General features: G+C 31.9%; 1 protein-coding gene across 2 annotated transcripts in view; it reads right to left on the bottom strand.

Moving 5' to 3' along the window:
* Positions 1-7,405: 7,405 nt before the first annotated feature.
* LOC143069334 (alpha-actinin, sarcomeric-like) overlaps positions 7,406-20,881 on the bottom strand; it is a 35,554-nt gene continuing 22,078 nt past the window's right edge. For both annotated transcript variants that reach the window (XM_076243915.1, XM_076243913.1), the window contains exons 11-23: positions 20,374-20,503; positions 19,387-19,478; positions 18,646-18,691; positions 17,959-18,021; positions 17,613-17,675; positions 17,068-17,145; positions 15,948-16,103; positions 12,327-12,611; positions 11,697-11,750; positions 11,286-11,354; positions 10,325-10,483; positions 9,114-9,272; positions 7,406-8,001 (exon numbers count right to left, since the gene is read on the bottom strand). In XM_076243915.1, the coding sequence (XP_076100030.1) occupies positions 7,843-8,001; positions 9,114-9,272; positions 10,325-10,483; positions 11,286-11,354; positions 11,697-11,750; positions 12,327-12,611; positions 15,948-16,103; positions 17,068-17,145; positions 17,613-17,675; positions 17,959-18,021; positions 18,646-18,691; positions 19,387-19,478; positions 20,374-20,503 (1,513 nt within the window). In that variant the 3' untranslated portion in view covers positions 7,406-7,842. The remainder of the gene's footprint in view (positions 8,002-9,113; positions 9,273-10,324; positions 10,484-11,285; positions 11,355-11,696; positions 11,751-12,326; positions 12,612-15,947; positions 16,104-17,067; positions 17,146-17,612; positions 17,676-17,958; positions 18,022-18,645; positions 18,692-19,386; positions 19,479-20,373; positions 20,504-20,881) is intronic.

The following is a 20,881-nucleotide window of genomic DNA, read 5'->3' as shown; positions in this document are numbered from 1 at the left end:
TTACTAGGTGTTGATACTTCCATGGTGTTAGTGTGATGAGCCGATACATTCATGTTGTTACTCGGTGATGCATTCATACTGTCACTCAGTGTTACTAGGTGTTGATACTTCCATGGTGTTAGTGTGATGAGCCGATACATTCATGTTGTTACTCAGTGGTGCATTCATACTGTCACGGTGTTACTAGGTGTTGATACTTCCATGGTGAATTTACTGTTTACAAATTTTTGAATTTTTTGAAATACTAAGGCTTTTCTACCTCAGGCATAGATTACCTTAGCTGTATTTGGCAACACTTTTAGGAATTTTGGTCTAATGCTCTTCAACTTCGTACTTTATTTGGCCTTTTTAACTTTTTTGAATTCGAGCGTCACTGATGAGTCTTTTGTAGACGAAACGCGTCTGGCGTATATACTAAGTTTAGTCCTGGTATCTATGATGAGTTTATTTACAACCACTGGGTCGATGCCACTGCTGGTGGAGATTTATTTCCCCGAGGGTATCACAAGCCCAGTAGTCAGCACTTTTTGTGCTGACATGAATTGTCATTGATATGGTAATATTTATGAATTTACTGTTTACAAATTTTTGAATTTTTTGAAATACTAAGGCTTTTCTACCTCAGGCATAGATTACCTTAGCTGTATTTGGCAACACTTTTAGGAATTTTGGTCTAATGCTCTTCAACTTCGTACTTTATTTGGCCTTTTTAACTTTTTTGAATTCGAGCGTCACTGATGAGTCTTTTGTAGACGAAACGCGTCTGGCGTATATACTAAGTTTAGTCCTGGTATCTATGATGAGTTTATTTACAACCACTGGGTCGATGCCTCTGCTGGTGGAGATTTATTTCCCCGAGGGTATCACAAGCCCAGTAGTCAGCACTTTTTGTGCTGACATGAATTGTCATTGATATGGTAATATTTATGAATTTACTGTTTACAAATTTTTGAATTTTTTGAAATACTAAGGCTTTTCTACCTCAGGCATAGATTACCTTAGCTGTATTTGGCAACACTTTTAGGAATTTTGGTCTAATGCTCTTCAACTTCGTACTTTATTTGGCCTTTTTAACTTTTTTGAATTCGAGCGTCACTGATGAGTCTTTTGTAGACGAAACGCGTCTGGCGTATATACTAAGTTTAGTCCTGGTATCTATGATGAGTTTATTTAGTGTGATGAATCGATACATTCATGTTGAAACTTGGTAATGCATTTTTATAACCGAGTGATAAATTCGTGTTGTTACTCAGTGTTACATTCATGCTGTTGCTGGGTGTTACAAGATGATGCATTCGTAATGTTACTCAGCGATACATTCATGTTGTGTTACGAGGCAATGTATTCATATTGTTACCTTTTATTTCGATGTGATGCATTCATTATATTATTCACTGTAACTATGTGATGCAGATGTGATGCAACTCTGTTTTATGAGATGTATTTATCAAAGTTGTACAAAATCGAACATGTACAATGTTGTTTGTTTATAGTTAACACGTGTTTGGTTAATTATAGTAAGGTCGGTTCGATTGGGATATTGAGTTCATGCACGAGTGAACTCATGTGGTTTAAAGTCATTCGAGCCATTGCAGTCAAAGTGTACAGTTGCATTTTGCAAAATAAATAATATTATTAATCATATTCTTTATTTTCAGATTTGTGGACCACAAGTGTGGGGAACCAGTACAGGCTGCTTAATAGCTATATATTTATATGAACTTTCAACAATATTATACTCATATTTATAATAAAATGTGCGCTTGTCTCTGCAAGTGGCGTCTCCCATGTAAGAGTTGTGGTTATTTGATAAATATTTTATGTTTATGAATGTCATGAGGTAATGCATTTTCCTAGTAGGATGTGATTTTAATCTCACAGACATTTATTGGACCACATATGATACTCACAGCAATCAAGTACCAGCACAGGTCAACCGAGCTTTCATTCTAGGATGACTGCAGACCTAAGCGTCGAACAATTGGTGGACAAAACGACTAGAGTGGAAAATACTTTGGACCTTATGTTTACATAACATACAGGTCATCTTGAGAGATATAAGGCACTTCCGCTAATCGGAAACAACGACCACGACATTGTACTATTAGACCAAGCAGTAAAAGTAACAAAACCAAAACCAACCAGTAGAACCACGAAACTCTGGAAAAAAGCCAATATGGGGAGGAATTAAGAAAAGTCTTACCTGAGCCGTATTTGACCCAAAATTTTTGAGATGTTTGGTTCTTAATGCGCTTACCTTTGTACCTGTTGGGCTTTATAGTTATTTTTATCTGAGCGTCACTAATGAGTCTTATGTAGACGAAACGCGCGCCTGCCGTATTCAATTATAATCCTGGTATCTTTGATAACTATTTACACCACTGGGTCGATCATGCCACTGCTGGTGGACGTTTATCCGACGGCATCAACAGCCCAGTAGTCAGCACTTCGGTGTTGACATGAATATCAATGGTCATTTTAATAAATTTCCTGTTGACAAACCTTAATTTTTTTTCAAATAAACTGTTATCACAGAGATATGTCTCGCTTTTTTGTTATTTCGATAATGCAAATGTTGAAATAAAAAATAGCAACACTTTAACATGTAAGTTAACAAATATTCAAAGTCAATGAACTATGATTGAAGGTAAACGGCTAAACAATCTCCATGGAAATGAGATGTGTCAATGCTAATACAACTGCATACCAAATACCATTTCCTTATCATGAATAGTTCTCTTTAAACAAACCTAAACACAAACTAATACATGTAAACTAAGCAAAATTTCTAGGTCAATAAACCATAACTGAGGTGGAGGGTATAAAAATTTCCATGGTAATGAGATATGCCAATGTTAATACAACTGCATACCAAGTATCATAGACCCACCACTACTGGTTCCCCATAAATTATCCTAACACAAACTAATACATGAAAACTAAGCAAAAGTTTCAGTCAATAGACCATGACTGAGGGGGCGGGGCCCAATAATCTCCATGGAAATGAGGTTTATCAAAACTTATACAACTGCATACCAATTACCATTAGCCTACGACTAGTGGTTCCCAATAAACTGAACTAATCACAAACTAATACATCAAAACTAAGCAAAAATTTCAAAGTCAATAGACCATGAATGAGGGGGTAGGGCCAAATAATCTCCATGGAAATGAGATATGCTGATGTGTATACAACTGCATACCAATTATCATTACTTTACCACTAGTGGTCCCCATAAACTGACATAATCACAAACTAATACATGAAAACTAAGCAAAAGTTTCAATGTCAATAGACCATAACTGAGGGGCGGAGTCAAATAATCTCCATGGTAATGAGATGTGCCAATACTTATACAACTGCATACCAAATATCTTTGACTTACCACTAGTAGTTCACCATAAACTAGACCTAATCACAAACTAATAAATTAATCACGCCGCCGTCGCTGCCGGAAACAGCATACCTATGTCTCGCTTTTTGAGTCCGTCAAGCGAGGCAAAAACTAAGGATTTCCTTATCCCAGGAATATTTCACCTTAGTCGTATCTGGTACAACTTTTTTGGAATTTTGGGTTCTTAATGTTCTTCAACTTTGTAACTTGTTTGGCTTTATGGTTATTTTTATCTGAGCGTCATGATGAGTCCTATGTACATGAAACGCGCGTCTGGCGTATTAAATTATAATCCTGGTACCTTTGATAACTATTTACTGATAACTTCACTGAATTTTAAACCACCAAGTCCAGTGACATCATAACAATGTGGAATAATTTCAAAAACTTCATCAAGAACGTCATGCCTACATATGTACAAACAAAACAGACTAAGGAGAGATACAATCATCCTCGGAAAATTAGCAACAGCGAGCATACACCAAGGCTTAAAAGTACTAAAACACTAAAGATTGGAAGCTTGACAATTTCTCAAGGCAAAGCTATAGAAAGAATCAGGGTTTGCTCATGGAAAATACGTGGAAGATATCATCAGCACAGAACACAAGGAGCAAACAAAACGCTTTTTGTAAGACCAACACTTGAAAATGATTCCTCTGCAAGGGACACCGACCAACAAAACATTGAAAAGATCTAGAACAAGTGCAGCTAGATTCGTGTTCAATGAATACACAGACGTATCCCGAAGTTGTGTCGGCTCTTTAAAGGAGAGACTTAAGATGGGAGCCGCTTAAAGATTGCCTTACCATGTCTTACAAGATACACAATACTTGTAGTTTGGTAGACATTGACCCATCAACTAATACAAACCTGGAGATTCACTGACCAGAGGATGTCATCGCATACACCAACAGGGTACTCTAAAAGACCAGTACAGATACTCCTTCCACAGATCAACCAGGGATTAGAACACATTACCGGAAAAAGCCACAACATCAGCTCCACTAAAAGGGTTCAATGCCAGTCTTGACATGAGCTTCTCATATCTGGAACTCCTTAGATCCCAGATGTATATGGTTTTAATTTATAAATCATAAATACTGTCAAGTTACTGCTGGTTTTGATATTGTAGGAGGAAAGGCCTCATGATTTTACGAGCAAGTCATTATACACTCTGACGTCCAACAACTCTGAATTGAAAGAAGAATGCATTCATGTTGTGTTAATACGAGGTGATGCATTCTGTAAAGATGTATGCCGTCGTGTTGTTACTCAGTAATGCATCCAAGTTTTAACCCAGTGTTACTCAGTAATGCATTAAAGTTTTTATCCAGTGTTACTCGGTAATGCATTCAGGATTTTACCAAGTGTTACTCAATAATGCATTCAGGTTTTTACCCAGTGTTTCTCAGTAATTCCTCCATATTTACTCGTGATACAATGGCGATGCATTTATCTTGTTTACTCAGTGTTACAAGGTGATACATTTATGTGGTAATATGTGATGCTTTGATATTGGTACTCATTATAGAGTTCACAGGGGTGTTTTACTTTCACAAGAACAATTGAAATCGACACTACACAAGCTTTACAGTACTTATTGAATTAGTTAAACAATATATGTCCTGGTCTCAACTCACAAGACGGTAAGTAGTCAGTAGTGTGACGTGTTTACACCATATTTGATCAAAAGATACCAGATAAGTCTAATCTGCAATTTGATCTCTTCTTGATTGTGACATTTTTACTGAGTTTGAATTCACATGGTTTAATGTGTACATAGCAGGAGAGGCTAACCTGCCAGTTCCTATTGAGGTTCAAGGGTTTTCTTCAGTTCCTGTTGGTCATCTTGATTTGATTATTACTCATCTTTTCCGAAATTTGCAAAACTACTGTCATTTTAATTTACCAAGAAATGCAATTAAAGTTTTACTCCAGTGTTACATGGTTTCACATTCAAATTTTATTTCACAGGTATAATTGTATCCATTAAAAGGAATGAATAAAGTACAAAACATTTACTTAAAACATTTACTTGAAATGTATCAAGTTGGTCAAACCAAATGAAATTTAATAAAAAAAATATTTTAAAAGTAGATTAACTTGAAGACAACTCAACATAATCTGTAACATTACACGGAAAAAAACTTTAACGTTTACAGGAAAAGCCAAAGAAACAACTACTGTGCTTATTCTATCATTAAATGAAAATAAAAACAAGACAGTCATTTCCACAGAGATGACAGTATAGAAATACACCAGCTTAAAAACAAATATTACCAAGCTTTATAGAATTTGCTTAAATGCAATTTAAAGGTACAAATAGATTTTACAGAATAAAAAGACCTCAAAACTGTTATCTTCCAACAAATTTGGGTTAAAGGATGCCCGTTCTAGGTTTTTTCCACAAACATTTGTCGTGAAGCTGGTATCATGGGTTTATATCACAGAATAATATTTGTACACTTATTTTTTCTTTATCTACAATTTGTTAGAATTATAATATTGGAAGAAACTGATGTGACTTTTGTTGAGTCATGATGAATGCGACTTTTAAATAAAATTAGAGAATATCATGAATATCTCCCCGAGTGAGGATAAGCTGAAATTATCAAACATGCAACTACCTTCATTGTTCAGTCACTGCAGAACTTTCATTGATAAATGAAACAAATGGTGGGTAGAAAGACTTTATTGGATTCTTATAAACCAAGACCATGATGGTAGTTTGTACAAGCTGGCCATTAAGCTAAAAAAGCATATAGCATACAGACACACACACAGACACATTACCCATTTAAAGTTGACAACAGGACAATGGTTACACCCGTTTTTTGGCAATTTTACAAATTAAAATGTTAAAATTTTAAAAATTATTTTATACTTTTACAAGGTTACTCTCATTTTTACAAACTGTCATTTCCAATGAAGAATACATTCTAAGGTAAAAATAATCCTAAACATCCCTGACAGTGACCGTTTAGGCCTTTAATGTGGGTCAAAGGTCACATCATATCACACTTTAAAATATAATCTTTTGATTGACTCTAGTAAGTAGATAAGTCCTCCATATGCATAATCACAAAAGTAGAGAGGAAACACTGACTTAATGTCGTAAAGGAGGCACCTATTCATAATCATAGGTTGTTAAACTAAAGGGATTCACAGAACGAAAATAAATGTGGGTTATAACTTAAATATAAAACAAGTATATGTTAACAAAAATATACTCATTTGATTACAGAATAAAAAATTGTAGATTTCCATTTTGTAACTAATTGAAAGTTTCCCACCCAGTACAAATGAATGGAACATGCACCAAAGTTCCATAAAGACGCTTGCGTAACTTATTTCACAGACAATATTCTTCATCTTGAATAGACCTTTACAAGACTCAAGTTACAGGAATTATCTATTACATTGCATAGTTCTACCTTGTAAAAGTGGACAGTTATGCATAATTTTTACAAAACTGAACAGAATTATCCTATAACAAGATATACTACAGAATTACATGTTCATAGAAGTAAACATAACACAGGCCAGCTTGTTATAGACTTGGATTTGTCTGTTTATTAAATACCCTGCCAGTCAGTATGGCACAAACTGCTAGGTTATTATTTAAGGCAAAGCTTGCTCCAACTAAAATAATAGAATAAATAAAACTGAAAATGTTATACATATATATACATCTATAAGAGTGTAACAAGCACCATTGCTAAATTAACATAGGATATAGGTCCATGTATTTCTTGTTCAAGTAACTTGAGTCTTGAAATATCTTTAACAAATTTCATATTTTGCAATATATATTAAAATATCAACAATAACCAATGTATAAAAACACAATTGCCAATATATGGTATTAACATTATCCATCCTTCCCATAATTGTCCATTTCTAATCAGAGTTAGTTAATTAGTAAAACTCTTTTAAATCCATACTTGACAAAAGAGACATTTGGGACATTTTTTTCTGAGTTGGTTAGGTTTTAAATCATGATATAAATACCATATTAAATTTGTAATAATAAAATAAATATATCAAAATGTACAGGTATATTTCAGATTCTTCACCCTCAATGTTTTTGATTGTGTTACTATAAATATTTTTGAAAGTCTCCATACCCCTAAAAATAAACCTGGAATATACTAATATGTATAGCATGAACAGTAAGGTTGTCTGCATATACATCCATCTGGGTACCAGACAAAACCTTTGACAGGGATGCAGCACAGAATCCACGATTCTACAATCTATTGCTTTCATTTTAACTATACAGCAACTAACATGCTTTTTCTGAACTTTACAGAAATCTGATAAAAATACAAATTGAAATATATCTTGCTCGTACATATGTCATGACAAAGTAAATCATGCTAGTCAGTAAAAATAAGGATGTCTATGCTGCAAGACCATTGAAGGTAATATGTGATGAAAACATGGTTTATAGATCACTTTCTCCATACAGTGCCGTCGAGAAGGACATGTAATCGAGTGCTCCAGGGACAGCATCACGTCCAGTGTATGGTGCCATTCTCTGGATACAGTATTCAGCTTGATCTGGTGGCAGCTCTTGTCTGAGGATCTGTGCAGTGATGAAAGGCTACAAAATACAACAAAAGGAATATATTATAACAATTAGACTTTAATTCATTTCGTTGAATTTCATCACTTATAATAACTACAAAGCTAGTATCAACAAAAGGAATATATTATAATAATAAGACTTTAATTCATTTTGTTGAGTTTCATCACTTATAATAACTACAAAGCTAGTATCAACCAACATCTGACAGTCTTACACAATAAAAATTTAAAACTCTCTTCTAAGCAACAAGGCAGGGACTCCCATGACTCTGATTAGCCCATCAGATCTGGAGGTACATGATAATATTCATGAATAGACTAAAAGCCTTAGTTGAGATTTCATCTAGAAATTTCCTTTAAAACTTTTTAGAAAAACTCTAGCAACAGCAACCTTCAACTTTGACAAAAAAAGGATGCTTTTTCTTCTTTATTTTCTTTACGTTCCATCTAAATCAGATACATTTTTTTTATCAATAATGTTTATTTAAGAAATAATTCATGGGGGCTTGGATATATCTAGATCTTACCACGGGTTGGCCCTTTATGCCGATATTTTGAATTATTTCAATACTAATAGGACAAATACGGCAATTCTTTTGGATCAAAGCCTCCTAGGTAGAGGCAAATACTTGCCGTTCCCATAAATATCCGCACTTTTAGTTTGGTGTAAAAGAACTGAGCAAACAGAATTATTGACATGCTCTAACATATTTTGATATATTTGGATGAATTTTAATGACAATTTACTAATATGTCGTCTATGTATAAAAAAAATGGGCTGATTTTAGCTTTGTTTGTTTACGTTTCCTTGTGATGATTTTTGGTATCAGAAGCATGTTTTTCCCGTAAACAGCTTAAATTATTACGTCATCATTCTATGGCGTCGGATACTTCATTCATAAAAAAACAAATCATGTTAGAACTGTAATTATAAACCCTGGAATTCACAAATTAAAGTAAGGAAAATATCTTAAAAAATCTTCTAAAACAGTTTTTTTTTTATAAAATGTTTGATAATATTACTGAATGATGACATTGTTAAAGACAACACTAGAACATAGTTCCATTGATAATGTTGATAGAAAAAGAACAAAAAGACAGTCAAGAATATCACATTAAACTTCTTACCTTATCACCGGCCAATATTTTAAATGATTGCATAACTTGTTCAGCAGTATCAGTATCAGCGGTTTCTCTAGTCATGAAGTCAAGGAAGGCTTCAAATGTTACATAGCCAGAATTGTTAGGATCAACTATTGACATAATTCTCTGGAAATCTGCATCTCCCTGAAATAAGTAATGCACTTATTTAAACATTCTAAAATTTATTCATAACTGTAATAACTAGAGGCCCTACAGAGCCAGTTTCACGTACTTGCATTTTCAACAATGACGAAAGACTCAAATGACTGGTTTGTCCAGATTGCTTCTATAATAATAAATGAATGGTCTTTACTAAACATTTAAGTATATAGAAATCACTTTTTTGCATAAGTTCCCACTTAATATATAGTATATGTATGATCATAGTATACTGAATAACACTCAAAATAATTGTCATATCCACAGTATTTATGAAAATTTAACACAACTAATCCAGTTGTTTTATTCAGACTCACTATCGATCAACACTGGCCGATAGAGGGAGCTAAATGAGGGAGGGTAGGAGGGGTCCTGATTCCGAATTCGCCGGCTTAAAAAAATGAAATCCCAAGCTTACAAACAACATAATCCCAAAATCCTGAAAATCGAATAAAGAATTCCCAGATCCTGAAAGGGTCAATCCTGAAATCCAGAGCTTAAAAACGCCCGATCCCAGAGTCCCAAAAAAGGTCCTATCCCCCCTCTGCTAAATAATTTGAGTTAATGAAAATTATGTGTAATTATAATAGTCTTAAACTGAAGTCTTTTATGACTCAAAAGTCAGTCCGATGATGGAAACAATATCCAGACACCTTTATTTTTGTTTTCCTCCCAAAATGACCCAAACTGAATAATCATAAGCAAGGATGATAAATGCCACATTGTATCTTTAGGACACAGAGGCATGATTAATTTATTGCAGAAGGAAGAGAAGCAACACACAAAATGTGGTCTTCTCATTCAATAGCATAGATAATTTTATGATTTTTTTTCTAATTGTCATTAAGGACAATACCTGATAATGACAGGTATGTAGTAGCCTAGTAAATCATGGGACTATCTAGATATAAAAAGATGTGGTTTGATTGCCAACAAGACAACACTCTCATCCAAGTCCCAATTTGTAAAATTTCCAAATCTTGTCCAATGTAATTGTGAGACTAAAAATCTTAAATACTATATTTGTATTTTCTTACCTGTCTATCATCCCTGATATTATAACCCAGACTGACCAGACAAGCTTTGAATTCTTTAGGTTCTAATCGCCGGGATCTGTTTTTATCAAAGTGATTAAATGATACTCTAAATTCATTCATCTGTTCTTCACTGATGCCTTTAGAGTCTCTTGTCAAAATCTGTAAATAGGCCAAAATTATATTATAAAACAAACTTATCAAAATGTAAATAATATCACCACTTGGCATTTATTCGTCCACTGTCAATTTAGACTTGTCCAGCATTTTATTTCAAAAATCATCATATAAAAAATTCTGCATGTGTTTCATATGATAGTTGACAACTAAGATGCTCCACTGAGATAATTCAAAACATATAAAAATAGTCATTGAAGGATTTAAACACCTTCAGGAATCATCTAACGGTTCATCTCATATTAGCATTTTTGTGCGTACAGTATTGTGCAGTTGATTTTTTTTTTTACTGTATTATAGTTCTTATGATAAAAGGCAAAACATGAAAATTGGGAGTCGGCAGATCTTGTCATTTTGATTTTTTGTAATTGTATAATTTTACCTTTTTGTTAGGGTATTAAAGTTGCAAGACAATTCTTGCATTATGTTTTTTTTAGCCATCAAGGCCATGTTGTCTAGATTTTCAAGGCATGTTTGTTCCTCTGGAAACATTGTTATAAATCATGCTTTTATATCTGTTTCTGTTGGACCATATATTCTATATCCTTTACTCTGTAAGGAACAAATACTGAAATATTTCTTTCAGTACAAATAATATCCCAGAATATTTCTTCCACTCACTAGTGTAGATCTTGTATTGTTGTTAATTTTGGTCTTTTACAGTTTTTACATAGGCTAACAGATTGCAAGGAGTAAAACGATTTGGCCCACAGCTGACCATCAAAGAGCAATATATAAAAAGCTATTGTAAACAAATTTCTGCTCCTTAAGCAGACAAAAGACTTACCTGGTTTTCTACTTCATTGATGTTTCTGGCAATCGCTGTTAACAATTGCTCCCATCCAACACGGAGTGTCTGAAATACATAGTAAGATATCATTTTTTGACAACAGGTCTTTTATTTATTCTGTTATTACTGTTTTAATTTCCAAAATAATCTGGTTCAAATGCATATTACAGATTTGTCTTTTGTTTGTATTAAACATGTTAACTTTATGTTCCCTGTAAGTCATTCCAATAGACTAAATTCTTTTTAAAACAATAACTGTAAGCTACAAATATGCTCCTACAGCCCAAATTTTGTCACCTTGCAATTTTTTAAATAAACTAATTCATTAGTACTGTTGGCTGCTAATTTTATTTTTATTCTTTCCAATGATTTCTGACACAAAGTTAACTGCTGATCAATAATCCTTACCTCCATTGTGTAGTGTGTGTATCTGTTCTCGAATATCAAAGATTCCTGTACTTCCTGAAAGTAACAAGCAGTGATTGATATCATTCTACAATAACTTATCCAGCAATGTAACTTCATAGCAAATTTGTTCTCACAAAATCAAAAAATTTTAAACGATTATTTTATACTGGTCTCTTCTGCCTTAAACAAATTGCTTTTTATTTTTGCAGCATTAAACAAGAATGCACATGTTAATGATTGTCATGTTAAGTTTAATCCCTTTCATAACTCAAATCATCTGATTACAGGAATAAGATTTCTGAAAGATAAAATAAGGGCACACATCTTACTACTCATTACTATTTAGGTGCTGACCAAATATGAAGTCATTCTGTTGAGAATTGAAAAAAGTGTGACAAAAATTATATGAAAGTTTCTGAGCAATAACAGGAAGCAGGCACCTGAAAGATCTGAAAAGTGCTCACACCTTACCAGTGTCAACATACGAAATATGAAGTAATACTAATCAGTTATTTTTGTGAGGAAAATATGTTTTGGAAATCAGCACGAACAAGGTTTTTACTAAATAGCCCCCACTTTTATAATGCTATATCTGTACTGTCATCTATTCAACATTGCTATGCGACTTACCTCATTGTATCTTTCAAGTTCATTCATATGAACTCTGTATGAATCTGTTGCTTTTTCAAATTGACGAAGTTTGTTCAGTTGCTCTTCCAGAGAGGTTCTAGCTGCAACACCAATTGATGCAACACCATCTAGCTGATTCTCTATCCAAGGTCCAACAATGTTTGCTTTTTGTGCAAACTGTCTTCTAAGTCTCTCATTATTTTCTTGTTTAATTCTTTCATCATGTAATGTTCTATCTCTCTTGGGAACTAACTGTTTGACTTCTCCCCATTTATTAGAGATGTCCTTAGAAAAGAAAATATCATTTAAAACAAGTTATAAACAGTCAAACAGATGCTCTTAGAACACCAGTGACAAAAAATAAAATTGATACAAGCCAGAATTTTAGTGCAATCATGACGTATACAAGGATAACAACAGCAGCATATGATATAACTCAACTGAGGTTTGTAATAGAGTGGACATAATAAGCAATTTTTAAATCTGTGGTGGAAACTGTTTTTGTATCAGGAATCCTATAATTTCTATAATTGCTAATAAACCGACAAGAGTGTATATGGCCATCTTTTCTAGCAGTGAAACTCTTCCTTCAAAGTTGTCCCTATCAAACACATCCATATTTCCCAAAATTTCCCTTCATTCACCCTTGTTGTCCCACCTAACAGAGCCTGTTAATGTTAATTTGTTCTTGTCCTTAATATGCATGCAATATTTTCCATTTAATGTTCAGCAAGCAACAATCAATCAATCAATCTATCAATCAAGCTTTACAATTGTTACAATAAACTTATTTTTAAAACCAATACAATTCATGTAAACCAATATCTTTTTCTTCAAATGTTTAAATGAAAATTTAATCTTGTTTACAGATTTTTGGATCAAAATATCTAAATTGTTGTTTACAAGAAAATAATAAAGAATATTAATAGTATATTTCTTTTGACAATATCTTACTCATACATAATAAACATGTTCAAAGTATATTAAAATAGAATTGAAATCTTCAGATGTGAAAAGCTTTTCTGATATTTTGTTGTTTAAGTTTTCTAACACAACAGTTACTTGGTTTTATAGTATATAAATAAGAAATGAACCTAAATTTAGGACATATATAATTGTACACCAAAACAACACCAAAAATTCTTTACATCCTTTTACCTGTATATCATATAGATGTTAGTAAATAATTGACATTTTATAACAGATTGACATGGTTATACATATATGCAACATCATATGGTTAGTTAAACAAATGAAAGGCTCCAATAATTGCATTAATTTCTATTGGAAATATTGTTGGTTTTTTTTTTATTAAGTCTCCAATAATTCTATAAAATTATAGTCAATTCCAACATTTATTTTACTTGAAAAATGATTTCTTCAAACTAAAAAGGCAGGGATTTTCTTAAAACAAACATGTCAATTGTTAAAAAAAAAAACCACCAACAAAAGAACAATGAATTAAAATTGGGTAATCACAGATATCTAAAATCAAGGATTTGCCATACATATATGGGTTATCACTGTAATGGTAGAATACAAGATTTTGCAGTGGCAAGGCCCAACAGAAAATGTCAAGTAAGCAAAAAACTTAATTCACCTGTGTTTTAGGTTCTTTTACATTGTGTGAAAATATAATAAAATTTGTTCAATAGAAATTAAAATTTTAAGTTTAAATGATACTTGTCCACAAAATAAAAAAAAAATATCCAAATTTTCATTTAAACTAAAATTAGTAAAATATCAGATCTGCAAAACAAATTTATGAAAGGAAATGAATTGCATAAGGAGAATTTTAATACCAATTCAGAAAACATATTTTGATAAATAGGGTCTGTAATTCTCAAGAGTTAGATATTCAAGATACACCATACTTGAATCAGTATTTTGTAGTTCATGATGCATTTCATAATTTCAAAAGATTTACTTCAGTGACTTAACTTAATTAATAAACCATTCATGTGATAAATGAATAAATGGCAATAAGAACCCTGAACTTCAATCTCCACAGTGGCAGAATATTCACACATTGAGGCTGTTGATCAGGAAGTAGAATAAAGTTTTAAGCAGAGATGTACATTGTACATAATTTATAAAATTCCTGCTAACTTTAACTGACCCGTCATCATTTATGTTATTGCTTTTATTACAAAGACTTGATGCTGCAATATAGAGCCATTCATTTTTGTTACATGTACTACTCTCTTAAAGAATGCAATGTTGCATTAATGGTAGATCCAAAATATTAGCAAACTCCATAATGATATATTTTATGGATTTAAAAACATAAGTACAGATTTCATTATTATACCATTAATGCAGCATGTATTTCAATAAGGTTTAAGTTTACCCAATACCCAACAACATAAATTTTACATTTGTTAAAAATTATCACTTGCACCAGTCTACTCTTTTCAGAGTTGCTAACAATATATAGTTCTGCACTGTTTAGTGGATGAAAATGAAAGTTAGATGAAATGAAGCTACAGATATGCTGAACTGTCATGATGTGTCCATTCAATTCTACACAGGGGGAGAAGATTATATAGCTCTCTCAATTTTCTTATCCTATTTTTGTCCTCTCAAATTTGTGTAGATTAAAATTTCTTGTTTGCAAGATACAAAGTGAGGAATATTTAGACAACAATTTCAAATAATCTAACAAAAAAAGCCTTTAAGAATGCTCTTCTTTGTTTCATAATAACAATCTCTTGAAAAGACTGTTATTAATAGAAAGTCATGAAAGTGTATAATTAATGGAACTTAAAAAGCATAATAAAAAGATTGGTTCATATCAATATTTTTGAGTTATAAGCCGTTGAAGGTGGGAATTGATTCTTTCTCGTAATTTTTCATCCAATTGTCATTGTCATCAATTTTCTAGAACTATGAAAAAAAAAATAAGGATTTTATAAGATTTTTAAAAATGGCCCTTTTAAATATATGTAATAAAATTATAAAAGGAAATGGATAAAACAAGAGAATTCTGAATATCTGACAAAAAGTAAAAAACAAGAGTAGAGAACATCCTTAAGATAATAAAGTACACCTACATTACAACCATGACAGTTCAGTAGATGACAACTAACTTACACTGTATACTACACTGTATACTAACCTCCTATGGAAGGAAAACAAGCATAAAACTAAGCAATTATTTTCAACAATCATAAATAGCACTTCAACAATAAAATGGATTGTGATCAAAATTAAACCTAGAAACATCTTTGAAATCATTGGATATTATTTTATTCATATTGATCTGTGATTTAGTTTTCTTGCTGTTTGCGGTTGCTATTTCTTTAATTCAGTACCTGAGTGAGAAAACATACACACATCTTTTTCAATCATTTGAAAAAATCTAACAAGTTAAAAAAACAGAAAAAATAAAGACTTGATAATCCTAACAGTATTGACTTTGTCTGGTCTCAGAGATACAAAAAATATTTCTTTTTTAAATATGCATCCACCAAACCAAAGCTTACTGAAGCCAAATGATGATGAAATGATAAGACCTTATTAGTAGTTGTAGGCCTGCTAAGGATGCTTATTTCTTCTACTGTTTGTTATTCTTAAATTAACTGTATGTCTGCATAAGCCTGAGATAATAAGTATACTAACTGATGGACTGACTGTGGTGTATGGATTCTCTCTCAACGTTAACCCATACTGTTGACATAATCTCTGTACTTCATTAGCCAAGTTCATTATAGAATTAAATTCTTTGTCAGCTTCACCTAAAGTTCCTTTGAATTGTTCATGTGCTTCTACTAAATCCTAAAAATAAATTGAGGTGAATATGTAAAATATAAAATAACTGGGTCTAGAAAAATAAATATTTGTCCATGGGACACAGATGATGTCTCTGCTTCATCAATGCATTTGTAATAAACAACTGAATCCTCTTGAAGATTTAGGCCAGTTTTCATAGATATTACCCAATTAAACCACAGTAAATTCAGCGTTTTCCCAGTTTTTTCCAACCCTGGTCAATAAGAACAACATATAAAAGAAGTATTTACAAGTATTTGGAACCTTTATGCATATTTCCAGGTCCAAAAATGTTTCATTATATGTAGAATGTGTCAATTTTTTTAGATGAATTAGTGTTATATATTGTATACACACTTGTCAGTTGTTGAAGATCTCTTAACGTCCTCGCTGTTTGCTTTTGGTATGCTGTCTCATTGACATTATATAGATTCCTTCACTGCAGAGAGTTAATTTTTATTATTTTAAGAGCAAAGCTTGCCGAGCTCTTTAAATAACTAAATTTTAACTGTCGAGAGTGGAGAAATATCATAATACACGAGTTATAGTGTTGGAATCTGTTTCTCCAATGATTTTAACCTTCTTTTTCAAAGGTTTTCAGAAACTTGTAATCTTAATATGCATTGTATTCAGGCATTACCGCTTTTTTCATGGTGTCACAATAGGAAAATTCAGAAGAAAACAAAACAATCAAATTCCGACTAATCATTTGCCGAGAACAGATTTTTCACTAGTGAGATGAAATATTTTTCTCACACCGGTCAGGAAATGTGTAAATAGCACAAAAATTAGAGAAATAAACATCCCCTTTAATATATATTTCCCCAACAAAAAACCATTAAGGTTTGTGTGATCTTATTTTGAATTTAAAATCTTGCTGAAATTCTTAACACTGTAGAAAGTTGTACTGAGAACCAATTTTTATGAGATGGTTAATATACAATAATACAGACCATCCATTCTCACTTACTTGAATTTCTTCAATACTGTGAACTATAAACATATCTAGTAAATCTTCTTTAGCACCATCTAACCAATTGTTGAATGGCTGAAAAATAAAAAAAAACATCAACAACTATAAACATCATGAGCTGTAAACACACATGACAAGGTGGTGACTCCCAAATCTCTCAGGTTATTTATGATGAGAAATTAATGTTTATTAAAATAGTTCAATATAATATTTGATACAAGAGTAGACATGCTGAATTGTCTCCTATGTATAATTCAATATAAACACTCTAGAACCATTCTACAGAATAATTATATCAAATTTATAAAGATCACTTTGTGTAAATCAATGAATAACTATGAAAATGAAGCCAAGCTTAGCTAACTCATGTCTGACATACATGATCCTAAAGCCCATATGTTGTTGAATAATTACTTACAGTAACTGAGAAACTGACTGAAAAAGGGAAACATATCATTCATAAATGAACCATCAATAAAAGGTCAAGGTCAGTTTACACAGCTGTTATTTAGAATAGACAAATATATTGACAAAATACTTACTGCAGCACGTTTGGCAAAATCTAAATAAAGTTGATCTATTTTTTCTAATATTTTTTCAGCTTCCTGTAATAGCAAAGTTAAAAAATGTTCAACTTATTCGGAAAAACGTAAATGTTATATGAATTTCATAAATTTATATCAAAAGGATACTCTTGAAAATCACGGGTAAATAATCAACATATTTTCAGTTGTTAATTTTCTAAATCTTTAACTTAATTTGAACACAGATCATTTCACTGAGTGAGTCAAAAAAAGCTCATTTAAACTTTCTTAAAAACTATAAAAAAAGTATCAACCAATTAATTGATTATGTGTTACTAGAATGAAGAAGTCAGCTATTATTTACCTCTAATCCTTGACGTCTTTGTGCCGTCAATGTTCCTAGTCTGTCCCACTGATCGCAGATGAGCTATAAAACAAAGCGAAAAAGTTAGCAATTCTTTTCTCCAGTCAAGGTGTAAATATAAGTTTTTTGCAATCTATGTGTAAACTTAAGATTTACTCAAAAATGTTTCTCCAGTAAAGTTGTAACTTAAGTTTTACTCAAAAATATTTCTCCAGTCAAGGTGCAACTTCACTTTTAATCAATCATTTTCTCCAGTCAAGGTGTAAACTTAAATTTTACTCAAAACTTTTTCTCCAGTCAAGGTGTAAACTTAATTTTTAATCAATCTTTTTCTCCATTCAAGGTGTAAACTTAATTATTAATCAATCTTTTTCTTCATCAAGGTGTAAACTGAATTTTTAATCAATCTTTTTCTCCATTCAAGGTGTAAACTTAATTTTTAATCAATCTTTTTCTTCAGTAAAGGTGTAAACTTGAGTTTTACTCAAACTATTTCTCCAGTTAGGTCAGTTAGAGGTAAATCAAGAAAGAAGCTTTGGCACATGAAATTTATAACAAGTTGTTTTAAATTTTTTTCTCAACACATGACTTTTACCAAGCATACCATTGTGCTGAAATTCTTGGGGAGAACACTGAATTAGTACTTCAATTATAGTTCTAGTGAATACTTCTTAAATATTTACTCACTTGACACCTTGTATTGACTGTTTGAACATCATGATAATGTAAAACACTGAAAAACATGAAAATTATTATTGTAAAATTACAGAAGCACTATATCAGATCTTAATGAATTGTAGCACAAAAATAGTTTGTCAGGTACTAATTTGGGGAGTTAAGCAATAAAGATTATAAAGTGTGGAGACAATTCATGGACAAATGGTTAAAACATAACATTCTGAACATTACTTAAACCAAGTCTATCTATACCTGATCTGACCATGACCTATAGAATTCACCCCATGAGAAATCATTGAACCATGGTTGGTATACTGATTAAAAGATAACATACACATTTTTTTTTTTTTTTTTTTTTTTTTTTTTTAAAGATATCAGTCTTTAGGTAGCTACTTTGACCTTGACCCTATTGACCTAGAATTAATATCTTCCTCTTCTGGTGAAGCATTATCAAACCAAGTACTACTTAATGCTAAATGCTTAGCTTAGAAGTATCAAATACCAATTTTAGGTCTTTGATTTGACTCTGTTAGTCAATTGAAGGTGCAGTGCTATAATTGATGTACTTCATCTCGACTTTTCAATGTTGAAGAACTAAAAGAGAACACAACTTATAGCAAGATCAAGACCAACCATTACTAAATGGGCTTCTAATAGTATCATAGTATTGACTGGCTGGAATTGTTCTTGATAATTTATAGTATAAAATGTAATGTTTGCCTGTTAACCATTACAGCCAATGAAACTTACTTTAATTCTTGAGCAATAGCTGCAATTTGTTCTACTCTATCTTGATGTGCTGCCAGGTCACTTTCAAAAGCTTCATGTTTCTTTTTCATTGCCTATCAAAAGATACAATAACTTTAACTATACGTATTATTTTAACTCTTCTATAAAGGCTATATAGAATGCAAATCTTTGTCCAAAAAAAATTGTAAGGGTTCCATGGAACCCAATGTCTTGCCAACTTTTGCTGTTAATCGCAGATTCAACAAAAATGAATAAAATAATCAATAAAAATATTCCTCTCAATGCTATCTTTTGATTGTAAGAAGCTTCTGTCCAAATTTGGTAAAAATCCAGAATAGTTTACGAATCTTATTAATGTTTAAATAACTTTAACTGCTGACTGTATGTAATGTTAACTGGAAGAAAAACTAAGTCCATTTTTAAGTAAAATACAGATAACAAAATTACCTTCTAGATATTAGTTTTTGATCAGAAACAAGCTAATGTGCAAGTTTGGTGCAAATCCAGGATAGTTTAAGAAAGTTATTAAAATCTTAAAAACTTGAACAACAGAGTGAATGTTATGCTTTCTAAGTCCACTTATAAGTAGAATACAGAAAAAATGGAATTTTATTGTTACAAAATTTACTTCTGGATACTAACTTGTGATCATAAAAATGCTTCTGTCCAATTTTAGAAGAAATCCAGGATAGTTTAAGAAAGTCATTAAAATTTCAAAAACTTTAACCACAGAGTGAATATGTGTTGCCCCTGCCAACAGAATGTAGGATAGCTATGTCTTACTTTTTCAACTAAATTCAAAGGCTCGACAAAAACCCACATGCATGAAGTGGTGATCTAAGAGTACTAAAAATTACTGAAAGCTAGTTCAAAGCTTAATTCAGCTAATAAATTAAACTAATATTGCCAAGATTTAATTAATGGCTGGTTTCTCTTTATACAAATGAAATAGAACTTTCAATTCTGAGCTTTAACCATAATAATTACCTTCAATTCATTTAGTCTACATTTAAGATAATCTTGACTTTGCAACATATCTTCTTTTCCTTCAGCCCATTCTTCATGAATTTCACATCTGTGTCGAAACTTCTGGGCAAGGTGATCTAAACGTTCTAACCTGCAAATCATAATCCATAAGCTATGAAAGGGTTAAACTTGAGGCATAGACACACAGTGGTAAATTCAATCCCTTCTCAATTTTACACATGTCAATTAAATTAAACTTAAAGTCTGATGTTTTTTACAAATATTTATTACATTTTTAATATATATACATCTTGTTTTCATCATATGGGAGTGACAATGGTTATTGGCACTTGGTGCAGCTGAGAGATTTAAAAATTTTGTAATCACATATCTGAATTCCAATTTGTTCATGTTTTTTATGCATTTGTGAAATATTGTGAGTATCTAAAGATTTAAATACTGATATGTTGAGAATTGACCTGTTCTCCAAATCAGTAAGGAATGTTAAATATCAGCGTCAAGGTCATTA

The sequence above is a fragment of the Mytilus galloprovincialis genome, chromosome 3 (genome assembly GCF_965363235.1).
Source record: "Mytilus galloprovincialis chromosome 3, xbMytGall1.hap1.1, whole genome shotgun sequence".
Taxonomy (NCBI): domain Eukaryota; kingdom Metazoa; phylum Mollusca; class Bivalvia; order Mytilida; family Mytilidae; genus Mytilus; species Mytilus galloprovincialis.
The sequence above is the reverse complement of the archived record's forward strand: the minus strand, read 5'-3'. Positions and strand labels throughout refer to the sequence as shown.